We start from the raw sequence: 10,515 nt of genomic DNA, 5'->3' as shown, positions 1-10,515 counted from the left end.
AACTTACTTGAAACCGCCGTCAAGAAGGATGCCTTGGACCCTCGTTGCTCATCTAATGGCCTCGACAGCTTTCACCAAATCGCACCGAATTGGCTTATAAACCGAAGAGCAGGACCCCCATGGGCACTTCCTCCGCTTCCATCTTCATAGCGAGTTCGACATTTGCCTTACAACTGTTCAGAAATAGACATCATCATCATCAACGATACCGACTTTACAATGGGTTGCAATTCAGTCTGTTGCGCGCCCTCCAAACGCCCTCTTTCGACTACGCCTGAGGAGGTTTCAACGTCTTCACATGGTCGAGGAGACCAAGGGTCAAACACGGATCCCAGCCCGACGAGTTCAGAAGCCACAGCAACTTCTTCTGCAAATGTTGGTTATGGGGAGTATTTCGACGACGAAAAGGGGATTGGCGACAGAATTAGGGATGGAGAGTCGCATCAAGGGGAAGACGACACGGTTGAGACTACAACGGACAACTGCCAGGACAGGTGCTGTGGTGGACAGCCAAGCGAAAACCAGACCAGCAGTCAAACATTACGGGGGCCAAGCAGCAAGAGTGCCGATTCTCATCCACCACACTCGGAATCCTCTAAAGACCCGTGTGCAGTATCACACGGCTGTGAGGGGCATCATCACAGCCACAGTCACAGCCATAACCACAACTACAGCCGGTTCCCAAATCTCGCCAGAACGTTCAGCGCCTTATCCCAAAACACTTTCAGAAAAAATTCGCTTTCCAACCACAAACACCATACACACGGATCGGAATGTCAACACACCGAACAAATATCTGCCAGTATCCCCACTACAGATAGTGAGTCAGCAACCGCGAGTTCCAGTATAGCGCCAGTTCAGTCAGTAAGCGGGCAGTCGGACGGTACGGCCGATCTGGAAAAAGGTCTTTCTGGATATGAGCATGTCGTTCTCATTATCGAAAAGATGTGCTGTGGCCAAGAACTCCACCAAGTGGCCGCTAATATCAAGGCCATCAGGAACCTCAAAGTCAGCGTGCCACATAAGCAGGTTGACTTTGACGTCAATCTGAGTCTCGCGTCGGCTGTCGATGTGATCGAACAGATTCAAAGGTCAACTACCTGGAAGTGTGAGCGAGTCATCGAAGGAGCTTGCAGTCTTGACATTGTCCCCGAAAATCCGACCGAGTTTGTGTCTAGGCCATTACCGATGGGAGTCGCCCAAGTATCAGTCATCGATAAGAAGATCGTCAGGATCTACTACGATCCCAAAGTCATTGGCGCCAGAGACTTGGTGCAGTTTGGGTTTGGGGCTCCTCTAACGCTCGCGAAAAGCTCGGTCGACCAAAACACGACCGCTGGTTGGAAAAACGTTCGTCATTTGTTCGTTATGACGATGCTCTCTTGGATATTGACCATTCCTGTTCTCGTCTTGGCTTACCTTCCGCAATCTGGAAAGCGGATGGTTTCGTACGGATATGCATCATTATCGCTGGCGACACTCGTCCAAATATTCGTTGCTGGCCCTTTTTACCGCGAGGCGTTGAGTCCGCTGATCAAGTCAGGGGCCATCAACATGGAGTTCCTGGTTGTGCTCAGCACCACTACAGCATACATCTTCTCCGTGGTCTCATTTGCACTTTTGGTATGCGGACGTCCATTGTCGACAGGGCAGTTCTTTGAGACGAGCACTTTGCTTGTGACATTGATCATGGTTGGCCGCTTCCTTGCCGCTTTCGCACAGCACAAGGCTGTCGCGTCGGTCTCCAAGGTCAAGTCGCTTCAATCTCATACCGCGCTGCTTGTTGATGAAGACGGAGGCAACGAGAAGGAGATCGACGCACGACTACTCCAATATGGAGACTACTTCAAAGTTGTGCCAGGTGCTAAGATCCCCACCGACGGCATTATTGTCGAGGGTGATTCGGAAGTGGACGAGTCCATGATCACTGGCGAGTCGCGACCAGTTGTCAAGAGCGAAGGATCTGAGGTGATTGCAGGGACAGTCAACGGCTCAGGAGCTCTTCGGGTACGGCTCACGACTGTTCCCGGTAACAACACCATCAGCGTCATCATGACAATGGTGCACAAGGCAAAGGTGGCCAAAACGAAGATCGAGGGCATTGCCGACCGCGTTGCCGGGTATCTCGTCCGCGCTGTTCTTTGTCTGACAGGCATCACCCTGATCATATGGTGCGTTGTTGGTGTCAAGGTACACAAACTACGCGCTGCCGAGGCCATCGTTCAAGCGCTCACTTATGCCATAACCGTCCTCATTGTCTCCTGTCCTTGTGCTATCGGACTAGCAGTTCCAATGGTCAACACCATGGTCAGCGGTCTGGCAGGAGACAGAGGGATTCTGTTCAAGTCATTAGGTGCCGTGGAGATTGCCCGCACAACATCCCACGTCGTGCTTGACAAGACAGGGACTCTCACCAAGGGGGAACTCGACGTCCACGATGTGCGTTTCATGGAGAGTGACTCCAATATCTCCAAGTCCCTACTACTTGGGTTGCTGCATGACATCAAGCATCCAGTAGCCGCATCAGTGTCTGCCTATCTCCTCTTCATGGGAGTGACCCCTGAGGTCGTTAATCACCAAAAAGCCCTTCCAGGCAGAGGCGTCGAAGGTCACTCACCATCCGGCCAAGTACTCCGAGCAGGAAACTCGCGCTGGCTAGGCCTCGAGTCCGACTCAACCGTCCAGCGCATTCTCTCCCAAGGCTACACTGCCTTCTGCTTCACGATCGACGATTCCCTTGCTGCCATTTTCGGCCTCCACGACACACTCCGCCCCGAGGCACCATCCGTTATCAGTCAGCTCCGGCAACGCGGCATCTCCATCCACGTCATCTCCGGCGACGACGACCTCGCCGTCCGCTCCATCTCCCGCCAACTCGACATCCCCGAGCACAACATCCGCTCCCGCTGTAAACCCGAAGAAAAAGAAGCCTACATCAAACACCTCCTCATCCCACCACCACCCCGCTCCCGACTATCCCTCCGTTTCCTCAACATCCACCCAAAGCCAAAACCCAGCAAACCCCCCACCGTCCTCTTCTGCGGCGACGGTACCAACGACGCCATCGCCCTCGCCCGCGCAACCATTGGCGTGCACATGGCCGAATCCAACGGCCAAGCCACCGACGTAGCCGAGGCCGCCGCGGACGTAGTCCTCATTCGGTCCAACCTGACTGGCATTCTGACGCTAATCGAGATGAGCGAAAAGGCGATGCACAGGATCAAGTTCAACTTTGGCTGGAGCTTTGTGTACAATGTGTTTGCGATCTTGTTGGCCGGAGGACTGTTTGAGTTTGTGGGAGGAGGGATCAGGATACCGCCGCAGTATGCGGGGTTGGGGGAGTTGGTGAGTATTTTGCCGGTTTTGGGGGGAAGTTTGACGTTGAGGTGGGCGAGGTTTGCGGGGGATGTGACTGATGTTCGGGAGGGGGGTGGGAGAGGGGAGGATGGGGAGAGTGGAAGAGGGAGTGGGAGGAAAGATTGGCTTGCGGTGTGGATGCGATGGATGAGGAGTTGAGGTTTTCAAGTGGGAAGATGGGGGTTTGATGGTGTTTTTGGATACATGGAGGTGACAAAGTAAGAGAAAGGGCGTCGCTGCCCAGGTGGGTTCAGGTTGGTTGGGATGCATCACGTTTGGGCATGAACTCGGTCTTTACTGGGATGGACTCTGTAACAGATATCACTAGAAGGCATGCAATAATGAACAGGTATTTATCGGTGCGTCAGTCTCTCGTTTATTGGTTTGTATGTATCCGTTTAATCCCTCATTCTTCTATCAACCATCGCTCTTTCCACACCTAAGTCTAGTGGTATTCATTTCCTGGAAGGCCGGGTACCCAGTCCATGCTGGACCCATCATCCGTCAGACCGGGCAATGTTTCTCACCTACTAGGTAGACATTGCATGTTGAGCTAAACCTAGTGGCCACGACCATAGGAACCTCCTCCACTTCCAGAGAAACTCCCATAGCCGCTATCACGAACGTTGGTACCGTTGGTACCATTGGTGGTACCATAATCAGCACCGGCACCAGCACCGGCATAACCACCAGAACCAGAACCAGTGCCGCCATATCCTCCAGCGCCAGCACCCGCGCCGCCACTTCCCATACCCATCATACCCGAGTACACGTACCCCCCTCCAGCACCACCAGCACTGCCAGAAGAACCAGCACCAGAGTTGTAACCACGACCACGACCACGACCACCAGAAGGCGGAAGTCCCGGCTCAATATCCTGAATAATCCGCGCCATTCGTTCGCGGTACCACTTCCTTCTGTGGTCGGCGCCCCCCCTCTGTTCGTTGGAGGAGCTGGCGCTGGAGGAGAGGTGACCGATGCCGCCGTTGGGGTCGAAGTCGAGGTTGGAGTGATGAGCGTGGGTGCCAGAGCCCAAATAGGGGTTGGAGGAGGAGGATTGGGAGTTGTGGGAGTTGGAAGAGATGCGCATGATGATGTTGTCTTGGACGTAAGTGGTTACCCGCTCTTTGGGTTCTCTGAGGGCGCGGAGGGAGTCCTTCTCGTGTGTATGCCTGGCGGCAGTGTTCTCGCTACTCTCAACTGCACGGTTCCGCAATTACGGTGTTGACTATTGGTATTGGATAAGGGGCAGTGCGAGTGACTACTGTGTGGCATTTTGATGATCTCCGTGTCACCTCGACGGTGGTCATATCTAATTCACATCGAACCAATCCCGAGAAAGGAGGTATAAGGGGGCCCGAAGGAGGGCAGAAAGGAGGGCAGAAAAATATGCAAGAAAGTCAGATCCAGAAGAACAATAGGTGGATCTCTCGGAACATGCCTGAGAACGGAGATGCAAAGAATTCCTAAAACGAAGACGGTGCCGGAAGAGGCGCTTGATTCTTGAGGGCAGACGTGTGGCAGAGCACTGTGAACCCTCGTTCTTTCAACGTTCAGCTTGTGCCTACCCATGTCTGCCATGACACTGTTTGCCAGCCACCTGAGCGTTTCATGATATCTTTCGCTATATGATTTGCCAATCATGATGCTGCTGATGTAGCACCGCGCATTAGAGTGTGGTAGGCGCGGCTTGAATCGAGTTTTCCTTCACAAGCCCCCCTCTACGCTCTACGTGCGTACCTGTATTCCACCCCATCAGGACCTCCGCGGGTGCTTGTGGTGGGTGGCCGCCGTTATAGCTGGCGCTCGTCACAATACCTCATTGGTGTGGCGTCTGAAGGATCCGGGTCACACATGTAAGGTATATCCAACCCTGGTTCGCTCGTTAGCGCGGATGTTGTTGACTCCGGACTTCACATAACTCGGCCACTCACTCATAAAATGTCTATCAGACAAAAGGGACATTAATTAAAGCAGGTAAAAGCCTCTTCCTTAGCGAAACTTTTCGTTTCTAACGTTCGCAATATTACTTTCCTCGGTCTTTGCAGAAAACTTATCCCCTGAATCCGAGCAACTGGTGCTCTCAGTGTTTACACTGTGTTCCATGCTTCCGGTAACGAAAATGTAACGTGGGGAATGTGAAGCTAATGCTCGTCTCCCCCTAGCTGAGCTGGGCGGTGCTCCTTTATGGACGTCCTCATTCGCCCATGAGGTGTGCAAGAAAGAACTTTACATTTCACATGGTGTGCTCGAAAGCCGGATCGTGCAAAGTTCCATCACCAAGCCCCCGTGCCCCCGCCCGTTGAGACGCCAGCTCTTTACCTCTACCTGGTTGTGACAGACGTTCCTGAACCCCTTGTCCCGTGTTGATGAACAACTCACCACACCACCTTCTCTAGAACGCAACCACCTCTTTCTGTGGAGGACCACGGGTGATGAATTCCAAATAACCACGGTCATTCGTTGAACTTGCGAGCTCGCCGGTTTAAACTTGACCTCCACAACGCCTGCCAAGCGGATGAGGCGTCGACGGGTGCCTCTTTTGGGCTTTCCTGGCTGTCCAAGTGATCGACACTCGAATGAGGGCCTCAAGTCCAAGCCCCTTCGAAATCCTCCCTTGACCCCCACCATTCCGTCCCCGCCGTCACGTTGCTCTCATCGGAGATCAAAATGATGGTCAAGCCATCCAAGGATATCCTGGTGTCCCGCCAGCCCTATAGGTGGGTAGGAGCTTGGCCTTCGACGATGTTGTCATTGTTCCTGAGGAAAGGAGTGCTTCATCTTGTTGAGGTGAAGACAGGTTAGGTATACAAGTCAGTCTTTCCTTCCGACCCACGAAAACCCCAGAAGGAACGTACCTACGACATCTGCATTACACAGTCGTCACATACCTGTCTAACAGCAACTGACACCGAAACCGAATACTACCTCGTGCAAGAACTGCCAGCTCTGTCGAGAACGCAACCCATTTCCTTTTTGGGTTCCAGACTAGGCAAACACCTGCACTCCAAGGTATACAATTCCGCAGAGGCGCAGGGCGTTTTACCAGTCATCACTCTCGTCACCCAAGCCATGCCGTGTGAACACCACTGCTGGTTGAAATATCTCCCGTGTTCACTTTATCTTCCCGCATGGTGTACACCCTTTGTCATTTGAGCGGCAGCAGGCTCTCGGCCAAGGCAGAATGTCCGTCATCTACATACATACTACTTTCCAATCTCGAACGCCTCAACATTTCTTTCCTTTCCCTTCCCCTCTCCCATGGATGAGTCCAGACCCTCTCAAACATACAAGCCATCATCACAAGGAACCTGGACCTCCTCAAGTTTGGCTTTGATGCAAGCCTTCGGAGCCTCGGAGCCAGTGAACATTGCCCTACCATCCCTACACCCATCCTCGAGCCATCCAACCTGCCACATCACCATGCGGCGCCAACCGCCATCCCACCTGCAGGACTATTGAATCCAGAAAACCGGTCATTGGGTCTCGTTGCTCCAGAGAGTGTGTCAAAAGTGCCTCTTTTCCCCCACTACGCATTCTCGCAGCGTACCTACACTACATGGACCTCCACCCCCCAGCCACCTTTTCTCATTTCCGCCTTTTCACGTACCTGGCGTATAATGTGATGGTCCCCATGATTCGTTGACGACGAAGCAAGAAACCGGGCCGTTTATCCTCTTCTGGAGGTTTTAGGTACCTAGAAAGCGTGGCATAGTGAACAAAATGATGCACCCGCTCCTCCATGTCCCCCGTCTGCCCCTGACGCCTCGACGCCGTCATTATGTAGTGAACTTATCGGTGATTGCAGAAAGCAGCACGAACTGAGACATGCATCGCGGAGTACAGCAGTAGCAGGTCACAGCCGCGCGGGAGAAAACGCATCGGACGGGAGCGGACGGTTGGAGGAGTGGATGCGAACCACCCGACCCGAGCGGCCGCAACCATATCATGGAAACACGGGGCCGAGGAAGGTAATTTTTTCGTTTTCTCTCTCTCGCGTTGATTCCACTCCTTTGAAGCGATTGGAACGAACAGACTTGTTAAGATCTTTGTCATGATGTTTGAACACAGGAACAAGCGGGGTCAAACTTTCAACATACCAGCCGGTGCATAGGACATATGTCCGGCGTCGAACGTCAAGCCTCACTCGCCGGAGATATCTGAATCTCTATCTCCCCCTCCTTCTAGATCCGGGCATATTTTGCTAGAGGGTATGCCTCCGAATGCCTTCTTCAATAGAGACCAAGGCACACCGGTCGAAGAATGTCCAATCGTTTGCTTCCGATATTCGAGTTCGGGTTGGGTCTGTTTTTGTGTAGTACACTTCCTGATTCACTGACCACTTCGCGATAACTGGCGAGTAAACAAAGCACAAGAGCGTGAAGACAATCAATCTCATCTCATGCTGTTGCAGCTGTTATGATCATCTGGGAACTCCAGTTGAGAACACGAACAAAAGCTCCACACGTACCTCAAGCTCTCATTCTCCTGCGTTCTCCTCTTCGTCAATCCCACCAGCCAGCCCACCACACTTGAAAGCAACCTCGGAGACTGACAAATGACACTCAATTCAAACTCCGATATCTCTCCGAGCTATGGCCTGTGCGCCTACTCATCTCTCCCAAGTTGAGGCTCTCCAATCGGTCGCGCAAGTTGGGGGCCAAAAGCGGCCGCTCGCCAAGCAGTGAGTGAGTGACCGCTGGGCTTACCATCGGGCGCGAGACAAGATCCTGTCACCCGAGTAGCCGAGCTTCATTCCGTTCGAGTAAATCGCCTTACATCGATAAGATAGGTAGAGGTACCTACCTTTTGAGACAGCCTTACCAGGCTCTCTCCTCGCTGACTGTCAGACATACAATGGGTAGGTAGTACCCGCCTCTTGCGGTTGTCACTTCCTTCTCTTTTAGAGTCTGTCAGTACACGCTCCGTCTTCTACTCGTGAGCTCCTCACCCGTCACTTCTCAATTCACCCACCTCTCATCGATCAACTCAAAACCCCATCACTCCTCCTTCTCATTCCAACTCCTTCCCCGCAAACCCCACCTTCATCCCGCCCAAATCAAACACCACAAACTGCGCCTTAAGCACCACATCCCCAAAGATACTAAACCCCACATCCTCACTGCTCTGCATCCCGCCGTAGCACTAGGTCGCGTTCACCTCGCCGTAGTTCATGTACCGGCCAGGGACTGTGCCTTTGTAGTAGAACCCTCCTTCTTTCGTTTCATCTCCTTCTTCTGGTCCGATATCAAGCTTGGGCTCGGCTTTGGAATCAGTGGAGGCAGTGGTGGTGTTTGGGGCGGCAGACCCCCCAAGAAAGAAAGACCAATCGGGCAGAGAAGAGGTGTAAGCGCAGGGAAAGAGGTAGCCGGCCCATTCGGGGGAGTAGGAGGCGTGAGGGATGGTGGAGTAGTAATCGGATACTATACGGTCGGGGAGGAGCAGGAGCGTGGTGCCGGTGTCGGCTATGGTGGTGAAGGGGTAGGAGATTCGTTGGCCTGTGGTGTGGCTTTTGGTGGCTCGGCGGGGGATGATGGTTGAGTTTGTGGTTTCGAGGAGGGTGTTTGTTGGGTCTTGGTCCTGGGCGTCTGCTTGGTCCGACGAATGAGTCGTGGCAGGAGGGCTCGAGGCCTTGGGTTGATCTGGCTGGATGGTCGTTGACTCCTGCTCACTGTCCGAATGGCTTTCCTCGGTTTGAGCAGGTTCCATCATCATCTCAGACTCCTCGTCCTCCTCCGACTTCACCCCATCCACTTGAACATCCCTCTCTCCCTCCACTTTCTCCGCCTTCTCCTCCTCACTCCCAACCAAATACCCCCCCACCTCAAACTCCCAAAAGATGCCATCCTCTTTAACATCCACATACCTCACCTCCCCCACATACTCCGTCTCATTCACAAACCCAAACCCATAGCTCCCCGCGGCATTATCCCTCAAATTAGCCGTAAACACCGGCTCCCTCAACTGACTCATAACATTATCCATAAACGTCAAGATCTTTATTCCGGTTTTATCCTCCACATCCTTAATACTCTCACTAACCGTATTACCCGCCGACATACCCAAGCCCATGATGCCGCTGACGTACGGGTCCGTAGTGAAGTCCCACGAGATGGAGGTGGCGGATTGCACGACTTGCGCAGGGAAGGACAGCGTGTCGTCGATGGAGACGCGGTCTTGGTAGACGATGCCGTGGGCGCCGGAGCCGTCGGCGTAGGTGATGCGCCAGTTGAGGTCGGGGATCAGGACCGAGGTGTTGGATGTGTGCGGGTCGTAGATGGCGTGGCCGCGGGTTTGGTAGCGGGGGGTGTCGGTGGAGACTACCCAGCTGTTTGTTGGTCTGCGTTAGTCGTGGTGTCTTTTTTTTTTCCGTGGAGAGTTAAAGGAAAAGAGGGGGGCCGGTAGGTAGGCTTACAAGTCGGCAGAGCCGGTGTCGATGTTCATCCACACCGTTTGGGGAGGTGTGCCGATCTCGACGGGTGAGATGTACTCGTAGTTGCCGGGAGGGGGGATGGCTGCGGTTGTGGCGGTGATGTCGCCTCCTGTTGACAGGCTTGTTAGCTCTGCTTCTATGTTATATTGGGCACTGTAGTCGTACTCTTCTCAAGTTCCTCCTGGTAGGCACGGAAAGCCGGATTCAGCTTCATAGCCTTCTTGATCCTCGGCGAAGGCTCAACGCCGTACTTGGCGTAGGCATGAAGCAAAGCCGATAGACCATTGCGCTGTGCGGTGCTTCGTCCTTCAGGACGAGGGTTCTTGACTTGGCGAATGGTGAAGGTCTTCCTTCTTCCTCTTTGCGCCCCTTGTTATCATCCTGGCTTCCTCTCTTTCTCGACGACCTCTGCGCGGTATGATCCGACCACAGTACTTCACTTGTATCAGCTGGAACCCCCATTTGATGTTTCGCTCCAACATCCCTGGCAAGGTGATGCTTGTGGTGATGAGTGTGTCTGCTAGGATGACCGAGTGTCGTTGACGTTTGGGCCAAGAGGAGCAGAGCGCCCAGAGAGGCGATGTTTTGTGAGTAGAGCATTGCGTTAGACTTCTCTTTGATACAGCAACTCGACGCAACAGGTCGAAAGAGAAGTTGAGAAATACCCTCGGGGCTCGAAAGGTAGATATACCCATTCGCTCTCTGTTGGTTTTCCCTTCACGCCA

General features: G+C 53.3%; 3 protein-coding genes across 3 annotated transcripts; 1 reads left to right on the top strand and 2 right to left on the bottom strand.

Annotated features, from left to right (window-relative positions):
• The first annotated feature begins 4 nt into the window (after positions 1–4).
• Positions 5–3,732, top strand: B0H65DRAFT_279307 (E1-E2 ATPase-domain-containing protein). Its single transcript, XM_062822855.1, has one exon. It carries the CDS (start codon positions 220–222, stop codon positions 3,514–3,516), a length of 3,297 nt encoding a protein of 1,098 aa, XP_062679969.1. The 5' UTR covers positions 5–219; the 3' UTR covers positions 3,517–3,732.
• A 184-nt stretch (positions 3,733–3,916) lies between these two features.
• On the bottom strand, positions 3,917–4,898 carry B0H65DRAFT_591082 (uncharacterized protein; the record flags this gene model as incomplete). Its single annotated transcript, XM_062831084.1, has 2 exons — positions 4,623–4,898; positions 3,917–4,557 (listed from the first exon to the last, which is right to left on the bottom strand). The coding sequence occupies exons 1-2, from the start codon at positions 4,630–4,632 to the stop codon at positions 3,917–3,919; spliced, it is 651 nt and encodes a 216-aa protein (XP_062679968.1). The 5' UTR covers positions 4,633–4,898.
• Positions 4,899–8,370: 3,472 nt separating this feature from the next.
• On the bottom strand, positions 8,371–10,390 carry B0H65DRAFT_560094 (aspartic peptidase domain-containing protein; the record flags this gene model as incomplete). The annotated part of the gene is given in 6 exon segments (XM_062830137.1): positions 8,371–8,502; positions 8,518–9,045; positions 9,103–9,685; positions 9,773–9,899; positions 9,956–10,149; positions 10,197–10,390. The coding sequence occupies 6 exon segments, from the start codon at positions 10,388–10,390 to the stop codon at positions 8,371–8,373; spliced, it is 1,758 nt and encodes a 585-aa protein (XP_062679967.1).
• Positions 10,391–10,515: the final 125 nt, after the last annotated feature.

The sequence above is a fragment of the Neurospora tetraspora genome (genome assembly GCF_033439725.1).
Source record: "Neurospora tetraspora strain CBS 560.94 chromosome Unknown B0H65scaffold_6, whole genome shotgun sequence".
Taxonomy (NCBI): Eukaryota; Fungi; Ascomycota; class Sordariomycetes; order Sordariales; family Sordariaceae; genus Neurospora; species Neurospora tetraspora.
This window is presented reverse-complemented; position numbering and strand designations above follow the sequence as displayed.

Coding starts and splice junctions, on each gene's coding strand:
- B0H65DRAFT_279307 (XM_062822855.1), top strand. CDS start 220: ATGGGTTGCAATTCAGTCTGTTGCGCGCCCTCCAAACGCCCTCTTTCG.